This window comes from Apodemus sylvaticus, chromosome 6, assembly GCF_947179515.1.
Source record: "Apodemus sylvaticus chromosome 6, mApoSyl1.1, whole genome shotgun sequence".
NCBI lineage: Eukaryota > Metazoa > Chordata > Mammalia > Rodentia > Muridae > Apodemus > Apodemus sylvaticus.
Genome location: NC_067477.1, coordinates 37,926,442 through 37,947,156, shown reverse-complemented (window position 1 = coordinate 37,947,156; position 20,715 = coordinate 37,926,442). Strand labels below are relative to the sequence as shown.

The 20,715-nt window shown below is 42.9% G+C and overlaps 3 protein-coding genes across 3 annotated transcripts in view; 2 read left to right on the top strand and 1 right to left on the bottom strand.

The window, feature by feature from the left end:
* Entpd5 (ectonucleoside triphosphate diphosphohydrolase 5 (inactive)) overlaps nt 1-10,503 on the bottom strand; it is a 33,543-nt gene extending 23,040 nt beyond the window's left edge. The window contains 2 exon segments of the mRNA XM_052185435.1: nt 6,593-6,662; nt 10,418-10,503. The gene's annotated coding sequence lies outside the window, so the exon portion shown is untranslated.
* The window catches only part of Bbof1 (basal body orientation factor 1), a 26,620-nt gene continuing 16,398 nt past the window's right edge, over nt 10,494-20,715 (top strand). Inside the window, exons 1-4 of the mRNA XM_052185432.1 lie at nt 10,494-10,679; nt 13,330-13,558; nt 15,162-15,227; nt 16,520-16,663. Coding sequence (XP_052041392.1) covers nt 10,630-10,679; nt 13,330-13,558; nt 15,162-15,227; nt 16,520-16,663 — 489 coding nt within the window. The 5' untranslated portion in view covers nt 10,494-10,629. The remainder of the gene's footprint in view (nt 10,680-13,329; nt 13,559-15,161; nt 15,228-16,519; nt 16,664-20,715) is intronic.
* On the top strand, nt 19,031-20,665 carry LOC127687139 (E3 ubiquitin-protein ligase RNF113A). The gene has a single exon (XM_052185451.1). The coding sequence runs from the start codon at nt 19,412-19,414 to the stop codon at nt 20,423-20,425; it is 1,014 nt and encodes a 337-aa protein (XP_052041411.1). The 5' UTR covers nt 19,031-19,411; the 3' UTR covers nt 20,426-20,665.

The window sequence follows — 20,715 nt, the reverse complement described above, 5'->3', positions numbered from 1 at the left end:
GGTACACTATCGGCTACCAAGAGTTGGATAAGTTCTCTGGCAGAAATGTGTGCAAGGAGCCAGGACGGGTGAGAGGTGGTCACTGTTAGAAGTGGAAGGGTGGCCAGGCGGTGGTGGTGCATGCCTTTAATCCCAGCACTTGGGAGGCAGAGGCAGACAGATTTCTGAGTCCAAGGCCAGCCTGATCTACAGAGTGAGTTCCAGGACAGCCAGGGCTATACAGAGAAACCCTGTCTCGAAAAAACAAAAAACAAAAAAACAAAGAAGGGGAAGTGTGGGGGTATGAGATGGTAGATTCTCAAAGGATAAAGGCAGGACCAAGGCAGATCCTGAGTCAACAGAAGGCATTCACCTGCACAAGTGACTCATAGGAGATGCGTGCCTAGAAAGTACAGGAGCTCCAGAATAAAGAGGGCAAATGTGAGGAAGTAGTTCTGGAGGCACCACCTCAGACTATTAAAGGCACAGGCATGCTTTTGCCGTATGGTTCTGCTGACGCCTAAAGTAATTATTAAAAATCTCTCTAGTCTCTCCCTCAGCAAATAGCAGTATTGATTAACTTGGATAAGAGGACAATATTTGCCAACAATTAAAAACAACACAATAGGGTAGGAGACTAGAGAAGTCCACCTAAAGTTCTGAGAGCAGAAACACGGAAACCAGCCTGCTGCCAATTCAGCTGAGGCCACAGCGAAGCTGTCTTTAACAAGGTTAAACATTAAGCATAGGGCAAGTTTAAAATGCACCTCGGAAAACAGTTTTGAATAATAAACTTAACTACGGGACTACATATGGCCAAGGCCACACTAAGCCAAAGGGAGGTAGAGCTGATAAGGTAAGTGTGAGAGAGCTCAGCAGTAAACAAAGCCCATCTGGGGGGTGGGGACACACTAATGCCAAGGGTCAGAGCCTCGGAATACTTGTCATCTGAAGGGCGTGGGCATGGGTAAGACCAACAGACACCTAGACACGAGGGAGTGCATCCCAAACGGACTAAGGGAGCATGCAGTGGAGACAGGGCGAACTCCCGAGGTCTCACTAGGATTCCATCTCTGTGAGCTTCTGCTCAGCCTGGTCTACCTAGGAAGTTCCAAAATTATACAACAAAATAAAAAAGGTAACAAAAAGGAGAAAATTAATAAACATGTAATACTGTTTTTAAAAATCCCTTGAAGTTTTCTATTTTATGTTACTAGCCTCATCATATTACTTAAGGAAAAGAATTCAATTTTAAAAACTACATGTCATACAATATTCTGCTCATTTCTATAAGCAAAACTGAATTAAAATTTTCAAATAAAAGTCAGGCACATTTCTGAAAATGTAAAAAATATGTAAGTCACTATTTCTCTTAGTAAATACTTGAACAATTTACTGGAACTAAATAATACTCAGAGGGAAAAAATAGAAAAGGAACTTACATTACAATACATACATAAAAATGTTTCTAACCATACAGTGGTAGATTAATACTGAATTTGGTAGAAAGAGTTAAGAATGACAGCTTTGAAAAATCACAAAAACACTTAACCACATGTCATTTAAAGTATCAATAAAACTAATAAAAAGGCTTAATGAAAAATCAATTTTTATATAAAGCGTCGGCAAGGAGTTATTTAGTTATCTGAGTGAGAACAAATAGACTTTCCCAGTGAGGCTATTCGTCTCATAATGCGGCTCAGCCCAGACCTCACCACACTAGTCAGAGCTCCCCACCATCAGAAGGGTAATGAACCATACGTTCTTCATGCTCCTCCTTCTTCACAAATTCCTCCAATCCTCAGATCAAATCCTCTAACTCCCAGGAAAGGCTTAGCACTGATGTGCTGGTAGTCAGACAAATGTTAGGCTCTTTCCTGTACTCAGATACTTTCTTTCCATGTTTTATTCCCATCAGAACAGCGCCAGACACAGACCACGAGTGCCCATAAGGCTCATTCTATACAATGAAACTGTGTGCTTTTATATCAAAATGAGTCTGGCAGTACAAGCCTTCATTCTCCATTGTTTAAGCTTGGCTGAATGAGCTGCAATAATCACCTTCCAGAGACAGCTGTTGCTATTGCTCTCCTCCCCCACAATCACAAGGTCTTTTCTTAGCCACCCACAAAGAGAATCAGCCTTTTAGATAAGACTGCATCGTAATTGGGGTTTATACTGTCCCAATAAACAAATATAGTGAAATATGAGGTGATAAGTTATCTCTACATCATAAACTCATATTTACTGGGGGAGGCATTTACAGCAGTCCCATTATCCATGGTTTTGCCTAACAAAATTTCAATTATTCACAGATAATTGCTGTTGGAGAATACTTAACTGGAAAATTCTAAAAATGAACAATTCATAAGTTTCAAATATATTATCAAAGCATATATTTACCCTATTTTATCACTTATGATTTATAATGTCTTACTATCCCTCATATATAAATTAAACTTTCTCACAAGTAAGAGTATAGATGAAGACATCATATACCTTTTTTGGGAGAGTGGGTCCACTATGTAACTCTAAACAGCCCTGAACGGACCAGTGCCCATATACTACTTTGGCTGTAGGAACTGTATGCTCCTCAGTGCACATCCATGTGTGTGCACACACTGGAAGTGTGCATGCAGGTGGAAGTCAGAGGGAAGTGTTTCCATTTTAGAGAGCCAGGGTCTTTTGCTGAGTGCAGAGCTCATGCTTTCAGCTAGAATGACTGCCAGCAAGGCCCTGGGATCTGCCTGTCTCGCTTTACTCGACAGCACTTTAGGTCAGAGGTATATAGTTCCATGCCTGGCTTCTTGTGTGGATGCTGGGAATCCAAACTTAGATCCTCATGTTTGCACAACAAGCACCATGCCAGAACCTTAGGGAACTGAGCCATATCTCCCCAGCTCCTCAACGGAGGTTTTTTACATTTTGTTAACTATAAATACTTCTGGCATCCCATAGAATCCTAGGATGTAGTAGGATTTTCCTATGTTTTCCTTTAAACACACACACACACACACACAGAGGGGGGGGGGGAGAGCGAGAGAGTGAGAGAGCAAGAGAGAGAGAGAGAGAGAGAGAGAGAGAGAGAGAGAGAGAGAGAGAGAGAGAGAGAGAAGCTAGAGAGATAACTTGGCAATTAAAAGCCATTGCAGTTCTTGCAGGGAACCACATTTGAGTTGGCTTCTTTGAAGCTCACACTTGCCTATAACTCCAATTCCAAAGAATCTGACATCCTGAGCCTCCTCAGGCACCTGTATTCATGTGCACATACCCACAGAGAGACAGACAGACACACAAATAATCAAAAATTAAGTTGCATATACCCCGAATAGCAATTCCAAACCAGAGCTACTTTGATCTGGCCCTCTATAGTGCCCCTCCAGCTTTATCCACACCTTTACAAAGAGAGTGAACTGATCCTTTGACTAATCACCCACGTTTTCAGTGGCACCACAGCTTTCCTCACAAGGAACTCAAACTGTTTCTGCTTTTAACTTTAGTCTCTCTTGCCGTCTGTAGTCAACATTCTTACCAAGACTACATTTACAGCATCCCTCCCCTCTTCCTCCTTCCTTCTAGTTCCACGGATAACTAAATTCTGGTCCTTACTACTTCAGACTTCTGGTCCAGACTTGAGCTGTTATGGTTCCTACACTGGTCTGTCAGCTACCACTGATGCTATCCTGAAACCCAGGTCTACCATCTTCCCAAACACTCCTTTCTTCACCCTTCTTGTGCTCAGAGAACTTGCATAGCAGGGGCTCACTCTAACGCCAACTACTCAACACAGAGCAACCTCACATACGTGTAATGAGCTGCCCATTGAATAAATACATAAACATGTTTATCACTTTCTATCTACAATAGAAGATACAGGCTCACATACCTACAGAGACTTCCTAAAGGAAGTGTAATGAGTGGAAGTCTATGTAAAACACAGGATGTAACAGGGATTGTGGCAAGCTGGAGAGCACGCATACTCACTGAAGGGATAGGTTTTGGATTTTTGTTTTCGTTTTGCTATTCCCACTGATTGGTGCAATAATGGAACACAGGCCCCCGCGTTTCCAGCCCATGTAATTCCGAAGCTAAGCTGTGTGGTGAGATGGCTCATGTTAGGGCATTGCTGCCAAGTGTGGTCCCTGAGTGCAATCTCCAGGCCACACATGGTAGGGTAAGAACAGACTCCCCAGCAACCCCTAATTCCACAGCCATATCCCGGCACACAGACTCCCACCCCCACCCCGCCAAGTAAATACTGCCATCTTAAAGGATACGCTGAAAGCACAGACTTACAAAATTTGCTGGATTTTAAATGGTGATGACTTATTCCAATTAAAATCTAAAAATATCACTATTCCCCTCACCAACCAACCAACTCAATAACTTAAGTTAAAGTGAACACACCAATCGACCAATATTAGCCCTTAAGTCACAAGCAGTTAACACTAATATGCAGGATAAAAGATAAACTTCTGACATTCTAAGTTCTTTTTATTTAGTATTTTTGTTAATTTTAAAATTTTTATTTAATCAGAGAGAGAGAGAGAGAGAGAGAGAGAGAGAGAGAGATCTCTTTACATAGACCATGCTGGACTTGAACTCATAGAGATTTACTGTCCTCTACCACCTAAGCACATGGATCACAGGTATGTACTATTGTGGGCCTGCCTCAAACACACATCCCTTAGTTATGACTTTAAAATTAGCTTGCCTTGGGGCTTGCCTCAAACACACATCCCTTAGTTATGACTTTAAAATTAGCTTGCCTTGGGTCTGGAGAGATGGCTCAGTGGTTAAGAGCACTATCTGCTCTTCCGAAGGTCCTGAGTTCAAATCCCAGCAACCACATGGTGGCTCACAGCCATCTGTAACAAGATCTGACTCCTTCTGGGGTGTCTGAAAACAGCTACAGTGTACTTACATATAATAAATAAATAAATCTTTAAAAAAAATGGGTTGCCTTGTTTGTTTATTTATTTGTTTGTGATGTGATGTGTGTGTGTGTGTGTGTGTGTGTGTGTGTGTGTGTGTACCTTTATGGTAGGGCCTCTTTTATTCCCTAGTACCCCTTAGTCTACTAGGGAGCTTGGAATGTACTTTGTATTCAGTAAATACTTGAGGTTTTTTTTTTTGTTTTTGAGACAGTGGATCCTTCCTGTTCAGCCCCTACAGTGCTAGTATTATGAGTATGAACACTGCTGGGCAGTGGTGGTGCACGCCTTTAATTCCAGCACTTGGGAAGCAGAGGCGGGTGGATTTCTAAGTTGGAGGGCAGCCTGGTCTACAGAGTGGGTTCCAGGACAGCCAGGGCTACAAAGAGAAACCCTGTCTCAATAAACCAAAAGAGTATGAGCTTACGTCAGACAATATATCTTAAACAGATGGGTATCTGAAGGATCTGTGACATCAAAGTACAAACAAATAGTGGTTCTCCCTCTCCTCCCTCCACACCCTTCCCTCTCTGTATATCTCTCTGTCTCATCTTCTTTCCCCACCCCTCTCTTTTTTGAATATATAGTCTCACTACTATGGCGCCCGGCTAGCCTAAACTCCCTAAGTAGACAAGGCTGGACTGGAACTCAGGAATATCCACCTTCCTCTTCCTCTCTAAAGTTGAGATCAAAGATATACACTGCCACGCCTACCCAGGGTCACTTTTCTTAAAGAATTGGCTTTTAGTTTATGCTAATGGCTATATTGGAAAAAATAATTACTAAAAATATGATGCTTTGCAAAGAACTAACAGTCAATTAGTAGTATTTATCCATGAGTATAAGTTATTTTTGAGAAAAGTTCTCATGTAGCTTAGGTTGACATTTACCCTTGTAGCTAAGGATGGACCCAAACTGCTGACTTTCCTGCTTCTACATTTTAGCCCCATGATCACAGGCATGCATTGCTACACCCAGTACATGCAGTGCTGGAGATCAAGCCCAGGAATTAAAGCTTGACAGGCAAGTAATCTAGTTACTGTGCTACATCCCCAGCCTTAATACCATTTATATACAAATAAAACATGAATTTTAGTGGATCTAATCGGTAAGATTAATCTTGACCTCAAGAATTCTGAATAGTGCTCCTGCAGGGGTGTAAACTAACCACATCACAAAATAATGTCCATTTAATGGAGTTCTGTATGTACACAGACCTGAGTTGCACCCCCAGAGCCCAAAATAGAAGGAAAGAACCAATTCCATGTGATTAAAAAAGTAAGATAAAAATGTCTCCTGAAATACTGTTCAGCCCCCCAGATATAGTTTGTATACTAATATATATAGGATTCTAAAGGTTTCATGAAAGCAGAATTAACATTTTCAGTGTAAAACTTTCTAAGTAAAGTCCAGTAAAATCACAAAAAAATAATGATTAAAGAATTATGAAAACACCTAGAGAAAAGACTGAGAATACTATTAATTTTGATACAAAATAATTCCAATTGACACCTGACAATAATACAATCATTGAGAAAGAAAAATATGTATCTTTTGGCAAAAGATGGTCGAATTCAGGAATAACATAAACAACTCCTACCCAGAAGCAGAAACCTCTGAAGTACAAATTCAGCATTAAGCTATCTGAGGTGGTACCTATGTCTGAATACTCTACTTACCAAGGTCATAATGATCACCTCTGCTTGAAGATTCGGCCAAGATTCTTGTCATTTCTGTGTCAACCAAGAACTGTGAGAATTAAACATAGAAAGTTAACAAAACACTAACTTATGTCTTAAAAGCATTTAACATCCCTAACAATAAGACAAAGCAAATTAATAAAACAAAGTATTTCCCTGAAACTTAACAGTAAAGCTACCCCAGCAACTCCAGAAGGAAATGATAACGGATCAGCTTCTGAACAGGAACTTCCTATTGGATACTCTGTACTATCAGTTGCTTCTGGTCAATAGCTGACTGAATAACAATACCCAGTTCTTTGGTGGAGAATGTGGAGGTTCAAAACAGTGTAGTTTCTAGAACTACTTCTACCAAAATGAAGTATCTTGGCCTTTCTCCAATGATTACTGTCATGGTGCTGGCAAGATGGCTCCATGAATCCACGGAGGGTTTCTATCCATAGGTTTGCTATGCAAACCTGAAAACCTGAGTTCAATTCCCAGAACCCAGAAAGGAGAGAACAGACTTAATGCACACAACATATTCATATACACACTCACCGCCGCCCCCCCCTGCCATTTTAAAATATATATTCATGGCTGGCCATCTGGTACTGAATAGCCAATGAGAGGCTCTTGCCTGGGGAAGACTCTCTCTCCCACTCTCAGCATTCCTTAGTTGCCTGTAGTCCTTTGTCTAGGGTTGAGTTGGGGCCCTGTGAAATATCTCCCTGCCATGTTAGCAAGCCTATTGGTGTCATCTTGACCAGGTCTTGTTTAGACATCCCTGAAATCATATACATATAAGTAAGTAAAATAATATGGACTGAGCATGTTGCTTTTACTTTTTGGTATATATATATATACCATATATACTGACAGTTAAAGGAAAAGAAGCCATGAATCAGAGAGTGAGGGAGAAAGGGAAAAAGGGAGACAGAGAGAAGGCAAGCAAGTGCTGTGGGGATATGGGGACTGGGACTGGCTGCAGCTGAATGGAACACAGAGAAGTGAGCATGTTACTATGTTTTAATTTTTTGTTGTTGTTGTTTTGTTTTGAGACAGGGTTTCTCTGTGTAGCCCTGGCTGTCCTGGAACTCACTCTGTAGACCAGGCTGGCCTCAAACTCAGAAATCTACCTGCCTCTGCCTCCCAAGTGCTGGGATTAAAGGCGTGTGCCACTACTGCCTGGCACATTTTAATTTTTTTAAAAAGTAGTTTTTGAGTAGGGTTGTGAAATATCAATAAATTTAGGGAGACCTTGAAAAACTGATATATATTTACATCCTAACTTTTAATCTAAACAAAAATCAATTCATAAAAAATTCACAAAACAGTGAAATGAGGCCAGGCAGTGGTGGCACATACCTTTATCCCAACACTAGGAGGCAGAGGCAGGGGATCTCTGAGAGTTCAAGGTCAGTCAGCCTGGTCTACAGAGAGATTTCCAGGACAGCCAGGGCTACACATAGAGAAACACTGTCTCAAAGAGAGCCAAACAAACGAGCAACAACAACAACAACAACAAGAAAAAAAGAGTTGAAATGATATAATTTTATTGTAATATCAAAAACATTATTTATGTTTGATTAAATACAATAAATTATAAGTACTTTAAAGCACCGTGCATAACTAATGTGGTGGTGCACACTTTTAATCCCAGCACTCTGGAGGCAGAGGCAGGCAGATGAGTTCAAGGCTAGCCTTGGAACTCTACACCTTGAGTTCCAAGAAAGCCAGAACTACATACTAGATACTGCCTCAAAACAAAACAACAATAACAACAACAAATGTCACCTGGCTTTGGTGGCTCATGCCTTTAATCCAAGTATTCAGGAGGCAGAGGTAGGCTGATCTCTGTAATTTCCAGGACAGCCTGGTCTACAGAGACAGCCAAGACTACAATGGAGGAATCCCGTTCTGGGAAAAAAAAAAAAAAGCACTCTGCATATATTAAGCAACCTTGACAGGCTCACGTCTTTAATTGCAGCACTCAGAGGCAAAGGAAAGCAGGTCTTTGAGAGTTCTAGCCTAGAGAAATACATATAGTGAAGCTCTATCTAAAGAGGGGGGTGGGGGTCTGGAGAGATGGTGCCAAGTTTAAGAGCACCAGATGCTCGTGCACAGGACCCAGGTTTGATTCTCAGCATCCATGTGTCAGCTCATAACGACCTCTAATTCAAGTTCCAATGACCTCTTCTGGCCTCCAGAGGCACTGCATGCACCTAGTACATAAGTTATATATGCAGGCAGAACAACTATATATATGATAAAAATAAAGGTAAAAAATAAAATAACAACAAAGAAACTATTTTATTAAAAGTCAAAATTTTATGTCTGAGTTAATCTGTAGAAGTATGTTCAAAAGGTGTAAATTTGGGCCGGGCGGTGGTGGCACACGCCTGTAATCCCAGCACTCTGGGAGGCAGAGGCAGGCGGATTTCTGAGTTCGAGGCCAGCCTGGTCTACAGAGTGAGTTCCAGGATAGCCAGGGCTATACAGAGAAACCCTGTCTCGAAAAAAAACAAATCCAAAAAACAAAAAAAATGGTAATTTTGGACTTACAACAAATTTTTGTAAAAAAAAAAAAAAGTGTAAATATACACCTATGACACCTACTTCCTTTCTGCTTGTTAGCAATAGGTGCTTTATAGATTCCTTCTCAGAGGTAATGTACATTACCTCAGATAATGTACATTATGTAGAGGTGATTCCACTCATGAGTTTATGGCATATCACACATAAAGGGGGAAATGCACCAGAAATATAGTCAAAATAAGCCTTAGCCATGCTAGCAGAAGGTTCAACCGGTTTCCAAGGTCTCTTACCAAATCTACTAGCTTACTCTAACCGCAAAATTTACAAACCACATAAACCACGCCCCCTGGGGGGAATGAGGTGGGGAAGGAAGCTTTAGAGGTCAAAGATTTCACCTCATAGTTAAGGGCTTAGAAACTAAGGTCTCCCTAGAGATAGGGGAGAGGGAATTCTAACAATGATGTTTCAAATACATGTTAAATGTAATTTGAAACGGAGGATAAAGCAGAACAGAGCTTCTTCCAAGCCTCCTATTGACAAGGCAGCCACAATACCTGTCTTCCGTAATGACTCACTCACTCTTAGTGAATGAAGGCATAATCACAGGGTTCCTCCTCTGAACAAACTATTATACTGGAGTACTCCTCGGGAACCGGGGTGTGAGGCATGCGCTTGCAACTTTATGCAACTTGCAGCAATAGGACTTCAGTCACTAGAGGATGTGGGCGATGTTAGCTAACAGGAACCTGGCGGTCGACTGGAGCCAAGCACCTGCCATCTAGATTCGGGGACGGACGATCCTCCCCGCCACAGCGCTCCAGGCAGGGGAGCCCGAGTCTGAGCACCTTAGTCCGCTGACCCGCGGAGGCTGACAGCCTCACCCAAGACACCGCCCTCGGAAAGTCAACTGCCTCCCCGAAAGCGTTTGGCCTGGGATGCCCCTGGGTGCGCTGTCCTCCAGGGAGCCCACGGGACAGAAGCGAGGATGGAGGGGAGGCAAGCATGAGGCGGGCAGCGCGGACGCCGCCGAGACAGAAGCTGGGACGCGGGCAGGACCGTCACGGTATCCGCCGGCCCGACTGGAGGCGCTTCAAGCCCCACAGGCGCCGCTCGGACGCGCGCGGGGCGGTCGGAGAGCCAGCCGCGATGGAGCCTCAGGAGGCGCAGGGCGAGTCTTTGGAGGCTAAGACGCCGCAGTCCCACGCCCGACTCCTGCCCCTCCCGAGCTCCCGGCCTCCCGCCCGGCTCCAAACCCGCGGAGCGCTGCCGAGGCTCGTGCACACTCACCGCGCGCGCCGCCCTGGCGCGGACGCCCGCCGCCTTGCAGCGATCTCCGCCCCGCCCCTCGCCGCGGACACGTCACGCGCGTGCGCCCTCCGCGTGCCCTCAACGGCGCGGAGGACGTTAGCCCTTCGGCGTGGTGGTTTCCTTAGAGACAGAGTCGGCCCAGGTGGCGGCCAACCGGACACCAGCACGGTGAGACTCCAGGAGAAGTCAAAATGCCGGCAAAGGACAAGAGGAAAGGCAAGAACAAAGACAAAGAACCAAAGTAAGAGCAGCGACGGCGGCGCAGGGGCTCCCAATCCCCCCTGCCTGCCCTTGGCATTTTGAACTGCTATCTGCCTCTGTTAGGCTTTTGTGGACAGCTCCTGTTGTTCATTCTTTATTGGCCCAAAGATCTGAGAGACCTCCATTGTGAGACTGATATGAACTGATGTAGTTCTGTTCTAACCCTTGTCTGAGTGGTTAAAGTTGTTCCTTGGATTTTCAAGAATCCTATTTGGATCAAAGGGAGCACGCGAAAAGATTTGACCAGACCGATCAGAACACACACACACACACACACACACACACGGTACAGATCTAGTGCTAACCCCATAGTGCCTTGGGGGTCTCTGCTATAATGTCAACAGAATTACTGGGCTACAGGATGGTTCCTCAAGACTTTGGAGTCACACTAAGACTTCAACACCATAAATGAGAACTGCAAAGGAATCCCTTAAACTTGTGATAGTAAAGTGTATTCTCTGGAGACCAGTTTAGTAACACAGACCCATGGTCGCATTGCTCTGGAGGCTGAGGCAGGGGGATCACAGCCAGTGCTACATAGGGAGACCTTGTCTTTAAAAACAAGTCTATGAATGTAATTCAGTGATAGTTTGTTGTGCAGGGTCCTAGGTACCATCTCCAGCAAAGTAACTTAGTAATTTTTTACTCAGTACAGAAAGCACTAGAGGAGAAAGAAAACCATCTGTCATCCCACAGTCCATAGTTCACTACTATATATTTTCTATCATTTTTCTTATGCTTTTTTCCGGTGTAAAATGATACATTTGTAGACCCTTCTCCTACCCTGAAAATTAAATTCAGGGCCTCCTGACACACAAGTATTCTACCACTGACCTCTTCTATTAACATATATTCTACAAGATGATTAAGAAAACAAAATATGGGCTGGAGAGATGTGTCAGCAATTAAGAGCACTGACTGCTCTTCCAGAGGTCCTGAGTTCAGTTCCCAGTAACCCCATTGTGGCTCACACCATCTGTAATGGGATCCGATGCCCTCTTCTGGTGTGTCTGAAGACAGCCACAGTGTACTCATTAAAAAAAAAAATCTTAAAAAAATTATAACTTTTGCAGCACATTCTACAAATTGCCAAGGGCTTAACACATCCCTGCAACTCAACAGCAATGCTTTATACTTTTGGTTCTCCATCTTCAGTGCATATGTGAACAAGGAGAAACAATAATACACTTTGTATTCCTTGACTGGCCCAGGGGTCATTGTTTGAGAAACCATTGTTTCTCCAGTAACTTAGTGACCTTTTTCTTAGAAACATCTAACTGCATCCAGCATCCTTGACACTTTCAGGTAGCAATTAGACATGGTAGGAAGGCGTTCCTTCCCTAGTGTCTAATTCACACTGGAAGGGACAGCAGCTGCTAGGTGGGGCTGGAAAATTGGGAATGGAGCTGGCCTGAATTTGAAGAGAACAAAAGGTAGGTGTGCGAAGGGACTAAGAATCAGGAGTTGAGAGATTAAGGACGGTGACAATGTAAGGAAAGATCTGCTTATACACTCACAGGAGACTTTTTAGATTTCAAATACAGGTGAAAGGTCTAATGCTTTATTTATACAGCTAGTCCCTTCTGTACAACAGTGTTCTGTTAATGTTGGTGCAATCTTTATGTCGAAGGACCTCACTTTTGAATCCATTCTTTTATTATGTTCTGGGGATCAAACTTAGAGCCTGATGAATACATTCTATACAGTCTACTTATATCTGGTGTATGAATACCATAATCATCTTCTGCCTGATGTATGAGTACCATACAGTCTTCTTTCTGATGTACGTTTACTATATATTCTACTGCTACCTAACTTATGATGTGAGTGTGCTTCTACCTGATGTATGCGTACCTTAGACTCTACTTCCTACCTGATGTGAGTACCATATAGTCTTCTCCTTCCTGATGTATGTTTACTGTACATTCTGCTTCTACCTGTCTACATCCCCAAGGTCTAACTTTTTTTCCCCTCACAAAGGTTCTTTTTTTTCCTTCTCATCTCTGCTTCAATGTCTATAGTGTGTTTCAGGCATCCTAAAAGCCTGGTGTACTGTGGCACCAACAAGTGAAGTACTTAACATACTTGCCCAAGTAACCTGATCCTTTGTCTAAGAACTAAATAATGAAACAATAACAACAAAGGCTGTGGAGAGGACAGACATACAACAAATGTGTCCTCATGTAGACGTGGGCCCAGACTCATAACTGAGTGAAACAGGAGAAAGAGTTAGATCTGGAACTGTAGCTCATTTGCAGAGCACTTGCCTAGCATGCTTGAGACTGGGTCTGACACTCAGCACAGCAAGAAGCAGTAAACAAAAAATATGGAGACTGGAGTAAATGAGAAGATATAGAACTTATCAAACACATTTGGCTTCTTATTTCCTCTTTGTTTTTCTCATCATTTAAGGTCATATTTCAAAAATAATAGTCATACTCCAAAGTTCTCCTCTTGAGTAAGAAGCACCAATTTAAGTCTCTTATATGAGTACAAATATATATATATATATATCTTATTAATGTATTAATGCATTAGTCCAACAATATATGCTTTTATGTGCCAGGCAAGCCAAACAAACATAGAAATGATACAAGTGAATTACATGTTGTCGATGCCTTCTTCTACAGGAAAGTAGTCAAAGCAGATGACCATGCAATTGAGCGAGCCAAAGCCAATGCCTCTCTCTGGGAGGCCAGATTGGAAGTCACAGAACTCTCTAGGATTGAGTATCGTGATACTTCCCGAAGACTGGCAAAAAATAATGAAGACTTAAAGAAACAGCAATATAAACTGGAAAAAGACACTATGTCTGTACTAAGCTACTTGAAGAAGCAAGATCAGGAAAAAGATAATATGGTAGGTAGGTAGAAAACTGTGAATCTCACAACTTCCCTCTGTGTTTACATGAGATGGTTATATTTTCTTCAGGCTTTTTGTTTTGTTTGTCCCAGGAAGAGTTAACCCTCAGCCCTACTTGAAGCACACTGCTATTTCAGAATGGCTTTGCTGTAATCGCCTTTTCTTTCTTGTAGTGTTATTCACATTAGCTGATATGAAAGCAACTCAGAAACATGGAGTGCTGGCTTAGCAGTTGAGAGTGCACTGCTCTTCCAGAGGACCTGAGTTTGGGTCCCAGCACCCACACAAGACAATCCATAATTCCTGCTCCATGGAGATCTGATGCTACTTGGTCACCAAAGGCACCCAAATACATGTGACCATACTCAGATACAGCACATAACTTTAAAAAAAAAATCTGAAAAAAAGCTGGGGTGGGGGTGGGGTGTTGGGGTGGTGGTGGCGCACACCTTTAATCCCAGCACTTGGGAGGCAGAGGCAGGTGGATTTCTGAGTTCGAGGCCAGCCTGATCTACAAAGTGAGTTCCAGGACAGCCAGGGCTACACAGAGAAACCCTGTCTCGAAAAAGCCAAAAAAAACCAAACAACAATAACAAAAAAACCCTGAAAAAAGCAACTAGGTAGAGAAAATCAAGTGAGGCTGGTTTTTTGCTGCACAGATTTTAAACCCAGCACTCCCAGGACACATGTGGATATCTGAGTTTGAAGCGAGTCTAGTCTACATATCCAGTTCCAGAACAGCCAGGCCTAAATAGAGAAATGATGTCTTTACCCTTCCCTCTAATAAACCTCCCCAAAATATAAAATTATAATCAGGTATACATATTTCTGGACAATTGTATAGCCTTAAGAAAACATGTAACATGCTCCGCTATAGTAAACTTCCAGAATATTATGTTAAATGATACAAGCCAGTCACAGGAGGTCAAATGTTGTAGGATTCAAGTCAAACTCAAGGAAATAAAGTAGAAAGAGATTGCCAGAGGCAGAGAGGAGGGAAAAGGAGAATTGCAAAATAAATGTTCTAGAGCGCTTTTATGTAACAGCTTGAATGTACTTAGCACCACTAACATGTATACTTAAAAATGGTTGACAGAGTAAATGTAACATTGTAGGGGTGTGTGTGTGTGTGTGTGTGTGTGTACGTGTGTATACGCGCGCGCGCGCGTGCCTCATACATGCAGGAGACTGCAAAGGTCAGAAGATGTAAGATCCCTTGGAACTGGAGTTATAAGCAGTTGTGAGCTATCATGTAGGTGTTAGGGATTGTACCTGGGTCCTTTGCAAGTGTACACTCTGAACCACTGAGCAATCTCCTCAGCCTCACACTGTGCTTTTTACAACAACAACAACAACAACAACAAAGAGTTATGCATATAATTCTGATGACAGATCTTGGAAACTGCCAATAGCAGATTAAGTGTATGAGGAAGTCCCTGTCCCCCTCCACCTCCTCTTCCTCTTCCTCTTCCTCCTCCTCCTAATGCACTCTCCTGCCTCACTGGCTTTAATGTCACAGACAACAGTAAAGTGTATGAATAGAAACAGGACTCAGCAATATCTGCATCTTCCTTACTCTCTCCCATTTTACCTTTTACAGATAGAGAAACTGAAGCAGCAGTTGGCTGAAACAAAAGAAAAGGCCAAGGAAGAGAAGGAAAGACTGGTGTGTCTCTACATCTACTAATCATTTGCTTGTTAGGGAACGAAATTTCTAGTGCGCTTGCTTATTTTAGACTGAACAGGAACAAGGGAAAAAAAGGTCCAGGAGATGACGCTGTGGTGGAGCATTCACCTTGTACCCATCAGGCCCTGGGATTGACCCTGGATCCTTAACAAAAAACAAAAAAAATAAAATAAAAACCCATGCACTTTTTTGACATCAGCATGAGTATCCCATTATAAGGCTTACTACAGTAACAATCTCAGAATGCAAATACAACCACCAGGAGATTACTAGAAAAAGTTCAAAATGGCTTGAAATATTTGGAAAAGGGGTGTTTTTCCTTCTAAATACTGATCAATACAAATCTTTGATCAAAACTGCAAACACTTTCCTCTCTGTGGTGCTGAGGTTTGAACCCAGGACTTCAAGCATACTACTTCCCCAATTGAAGACTACAGTTTAAAAACTAAGTGAAACCCAAGTTTTCTGGCTTGTTTCTGCAATTCTGGTATTCAGGAGGTCCAGGCAGCAGGACTGCTGAGAGTTCAAAGGCCATCCTAGGCTAATAGTGAGTTCAAGGGCAGGGTAGTGGGGAGCTAAGTGGAAAGACCCTGTCTTAATAGTATGAAACTCCTTTCCGTAAGATTGTGCTACCGAGCACAAAAGCTGTGAACTTTAGAGGGGTCTTAACTGGTTTGGGTTTTATTTCCTTAGAGGAGTCTTTTTTTTTTTTTTCCGTGGGTAGGGGTGGATGGGGGTGGGTTAGAGACAGGGTCTCTCTGTGTAGCCCTGACTGTCCTGGAACTCACTCTGTAGACCAGGCTGGCCTCAAACTCAGAAATCAGACTGCCTCTGCCTCCCAAGTGCTGGGATTAAAGGCATGTGCCACCACTGCCTGGCTCCTTAGAGGGGTCTTAATTTGGTTTAGGTTTTATTTGTTGCTAGGGACTGAACCTGGGGTTTTACCTGTTAACCATACATTCAACTCACTGAGCCACACAGACAAAAAATATTCTAGAATTTGTTTCTTATTTAAGGCTGGTTTTTTTTTTTTTTTTTTTTTTTTTTTTTTTTTTTTTTTTTGAGACAGGGTTTCTCTGTGTAGCCCTGGCTGTCCTGGAGTTTACTCTGTAGACCAGGCTGGCCTTGAACTCAGAAATCTGCCTGCCTCTGCCTAGAAGGGCAGTTCTTTTAAGAAGTGATACAAATAGCTCAGGCCTTAAATAAAGCTGTATGGAACACTTGTTTTTTGTTTTTTTTCTTACTCGTTAATTTCTCTTTTTTGAATACAGGAACAAAAGTATTCTATACAAGTCAGTGAATTGGAGGGACAGTTTCATCAAAAAGCCAAGGAAATTGGCATGATTCAGACAGAGCTAAAGACAATAAAACAATTCCAGAAGAGAAAAATACAAGTGGAAAAAGAATTAGAAGATGTAAGTTTCTGTTTCATTTCTTCTCTTTAAAAAAAAATTATTTTTATTTTATGTGTGAGCATGTTTTGCCTGCATGTATCTAAGTGCACTTCATGCATTCCTGGTGCCGGAGGAAGCCAGAAAAGGATGCTAGATCCCCTGGAACTAGAGTTACTGAAGGTTAGGCCACCACGTGGGTGCTGGGAACACTGAACCACCTTTCTAGTTTCTATTTAAAGGAGATCAGATTAACAATTTAACCCTTGCAAAACAGTTTTCACATTTATCCCTGTGAGATATCAGCACATTTTAGAGATGAGAAAGTGAAAAGTCTTAACTGTTAAATGTTTTTTTTTCTTTTCCTTTTTGTTTTGTTTATTGTTATTGTTTTGTTTTGAGACAAGCTTTCTCTGTATAACAGCCCTGGCTGTCCTGGAACTTGCTCTGTAGAGGAGGCTGGCAGCAAACTTGGAGAGATCCAACAGTCTCTGTTTCCGGAGTACTAGGATTAAAGGCCCGTGACAACACACCCCCACCCCCCACCCCCACCCCCTACCCTCCCCCCTTCTCCCCCCCTCTTTTTCTTTTTGTATGTATATCTATTTTCTGTGTTTGTGGAATATAGCCATGTGTAGGTCAGAGAAGGCCATCTTGTAGGGTCAGTTCTTTCCTTCTGCTGTGTTCCAGGGATCAAACTTAGGTGGTCAGGCTTGGTGACAAACACCTTTATCTGTTGATTCAGTCCACCTGCCTGGCAGTGATCTTTTCCTAGGCATTGATTTCTTTGTGTGCTTGTCAAGTTTTAGCCAGTGCCCTTTTCCATGTCAGTCAGAAGATAAACCTTTGATTTGATCTGAAGTAAACCACCAGTTCTTAGGAATTACCAGTGGGTAGGTAGATGAGTTCTACAGGACAATGTGTTTAGGATGAAGAGGGACAATTTGAGGAAAAAAACTAGAAGGCATAGATAGGGAGGGATACATGAAGTTTCCTGAAAGGCCTGTTTTCATACTATTTGCTGATTTCCATGGTATCACTCCGAATAGAGTCATCTTAAGCATTTGTCATATGGCTGAGCAGGTGTTGCTAGTGATTGGTGGTTGACCTCAGCACTGTTCTCTTGGGCCCCTCAGGAAGTTGCTTGAGTGTCCTTGCTATATGTAGGAGGATGACACTGACTGTATAAAATTCAAGAATTCAAGAGCTGTGCAGAATATATCATCGGGGTGTGCGTGTGTGTGTGTGTGTGTGTGTGTGTGTGTGTGTGTGTCAGGGGAGGAGTGTTTGTTCCCAGAGCTTCCTGTGTGCTATGAAAGCATTCTATCCTGACCTGTATACCTATCCTTGCAAGTGGCACAGTAACATTCTCCCATAGTCTATTATTTGGAACCAAGTCTCTAAATCTGGTCTAAGGGTGGAAATTAGGTTCCATCATTTGCAGACATTGACAAAGAATTGTAAGCATACTTTAAAACCACACACCCTTATAGCCAAGTATACACAGCTGCAGTAAGAATATTTATGTATTTTGGTTGCTTGAGACTCCCTCCTGTTATGTAACAGGTGGCCTGTTTGTTTTGTTAGCCCAGTCCGGTCTCCTGATGGACACACCTCTTCTGTCAGTCTCTCAGTGCTCGATGACAGGCACAGGCCTCCCCACCTTTGTTTTTTATTCTTTTTGTCCCAAAGATTTTATTTTTAATTATGTGCATGGGTGGTGGTGGGTATGCATGTGTGTTCATGTTCATGTTTTAATCATGTGCATGGGTAGTAGGGGTATGCATGTGTGTTCATGTACCAGCAAAGGCCAGCAGAAGTGCCGGACCCTCTGGGGCTGGGGCTGGAAGCCATTGTCAGCTGACTGATGTGTGGTCTTATGCAAGACCTGTACATGCTTCTAACTGCTGAATCATCTCTCCAAGCCCCCATCTTAATTTTATTTTGAGGAGGGTCTCATGTAGTCCAGGCTAGCTCTGAGCTCCTGATTCTTTTGCCTCTGCCTTCCAAGTGCTGGGATTAAAATGTTCTGCTTACTTCCCTCAAGAATTTTATGTAGTTCTAAGCTGTAAACAGCATATTGTTTAGTGTGTAAGTTAAGCCTACCTATATCAAGTTTTAATCTTTTATAACACTACACTTACACCAATACACGGTCTTTTAACCCTTTAATTTACCCAAATTGGATATTCACATAACTTTGAAGTTTTCTTTATTTTCTGTTTCGGTGCTGGAACCCAGAGCCTTGGATATACTTGAGAAGCAATCTACCACTGAGCTACACTTCCAGCCTTTGTCTGTTTTGTTTTGTTCAGAATATCTTTTATTATCAATAAATTGCTAATAGATCTTTATCTATTAAATTTTCTCCTAGAATTTAAAGGCTTACCTTAAATGCACTTTCTCTTCGAGGTCTTTCCCCAGAGTTCTGTTTAACGACTCCTTGTACCTTTCAGTGGGGTTTGGTACAGAACACATCCTGATTTACCTTTTGCCTAATAGACTGTAAATTCTTTGAGGCGGGAGTTTTGTATTCGTTGTAATTCAAGAATCACAGCAATACTTGACTAAATACCTAGGTTCACTTAAAAAACAAAAAAACAAAACCCTTTACTCGGCTGGCTAGCGCATGCGCCGTGACGTTCTCGGCCTCAGCGGCACACCTCGCCGCCCAGCAGTGACGTAGCGGCGCTGCCTAGCAGTGACGCAGCAGCCCGCGCCAACCTTCACGCCGCAGCCACTGCCAGCCGTTTCGGCGCTTCGGAGGCGAAGATGTCAGAACAAGTTTCTCAGGGAAAGTCGGCGGACCAGGTGTGCACCTTCCTCTTCAAAAAGCCCGGGCGGAAAGGGAGTGCTGGCCGCCGGAAGCGGCCGGCGTGCGACCCGGACTCTGGGGAAAGCGGAAGCAGTAGCGACGAGGGCTGCACGGTTGTGCGACCGGAGAAGAAGCGGGCAGCCCACAATCCAATGATCCAGAAGACGAGTGGCAGCGGGAAACAGAAGGGGGCCTACTGTGATCTGAGCAGCGAAGAGGAGGAGAAGACGGGGAATGAGAGTCTGGGCGTCGTCTACAAGTCCACGCGCTCGGCGAAACCGGTGGGGCCCGAGGATATGGGAGCCACAGCAGTCTACGAACTGGACACAGAGAAGGAGCGAGATGCACAGGCCATTTTTGAGCGCAGTCAGAAAATTCAGGAGGAGCTGAGAGGCAAGGAGGATGATAAAATCTATCGTGGAATTAATAATTACCAGAAATACATGAAGCCCAAAGATACGTCCATGGGCAATGCCTCCTCTGGCATGGTGAGAAAGGGCCCCATCCGAGCCCCTGAACATCTACGTGCCACGGTGCGCTGGGATTACCAGCCTGACATCTGTAAGGACTACAAGGAAACTGGCTTCTGTGGCTTTGGAGACAGCTGCAAATTCCTCCATGACCGTTCAGATTACAAGCACGGATGGCAGATAGAACGTGAACTCGATGAGGGCCGTTACGGTGTGTATGAAGACGAGAACTACGAAGTAGAAAGTGATGATGAGGAAATACCATTTAAATGTTTTATCTGTCGCCAAACCTTCCAGAATCCGGTTGTCACCAAGTGTAAACATTATTTCTGTGAGACCTGTGCACTTCAGCATTTCCGAACCACTCCACGATGCTATGTTTGTGAGCAACAGACCCATGGGGTTTTCAATCCTGCGAAAGAACTGATTGCTAAACTGGAGAAGTATCGAAAAGCAGAGGGTGGTGATTCACACACCCCGGAAGACCCCGATGGAATCTAATTGCCATTACTTAGATTTTCCATAATTATCAAATCTCAAAGTACTTTTCGTTTTGGTCACCTCAAACTAAAGCAACCATGATTGAAGAAATACTAAGTTTTCTAGGAAGAATATCGAAGTTTTGTTTTATATGACAGTGCTGGAGATGGAATTAATACAATTAAAGAACTCTTAGGTTGCCTGCCCATCCTATATACAGCTATACATTCTGAATCTAAATAAAGAACTAGTTCATCTCAAGTACCCTGATGTGATTTTTCTTTTTTAAAGAACAATGTTGCCACCTGTTG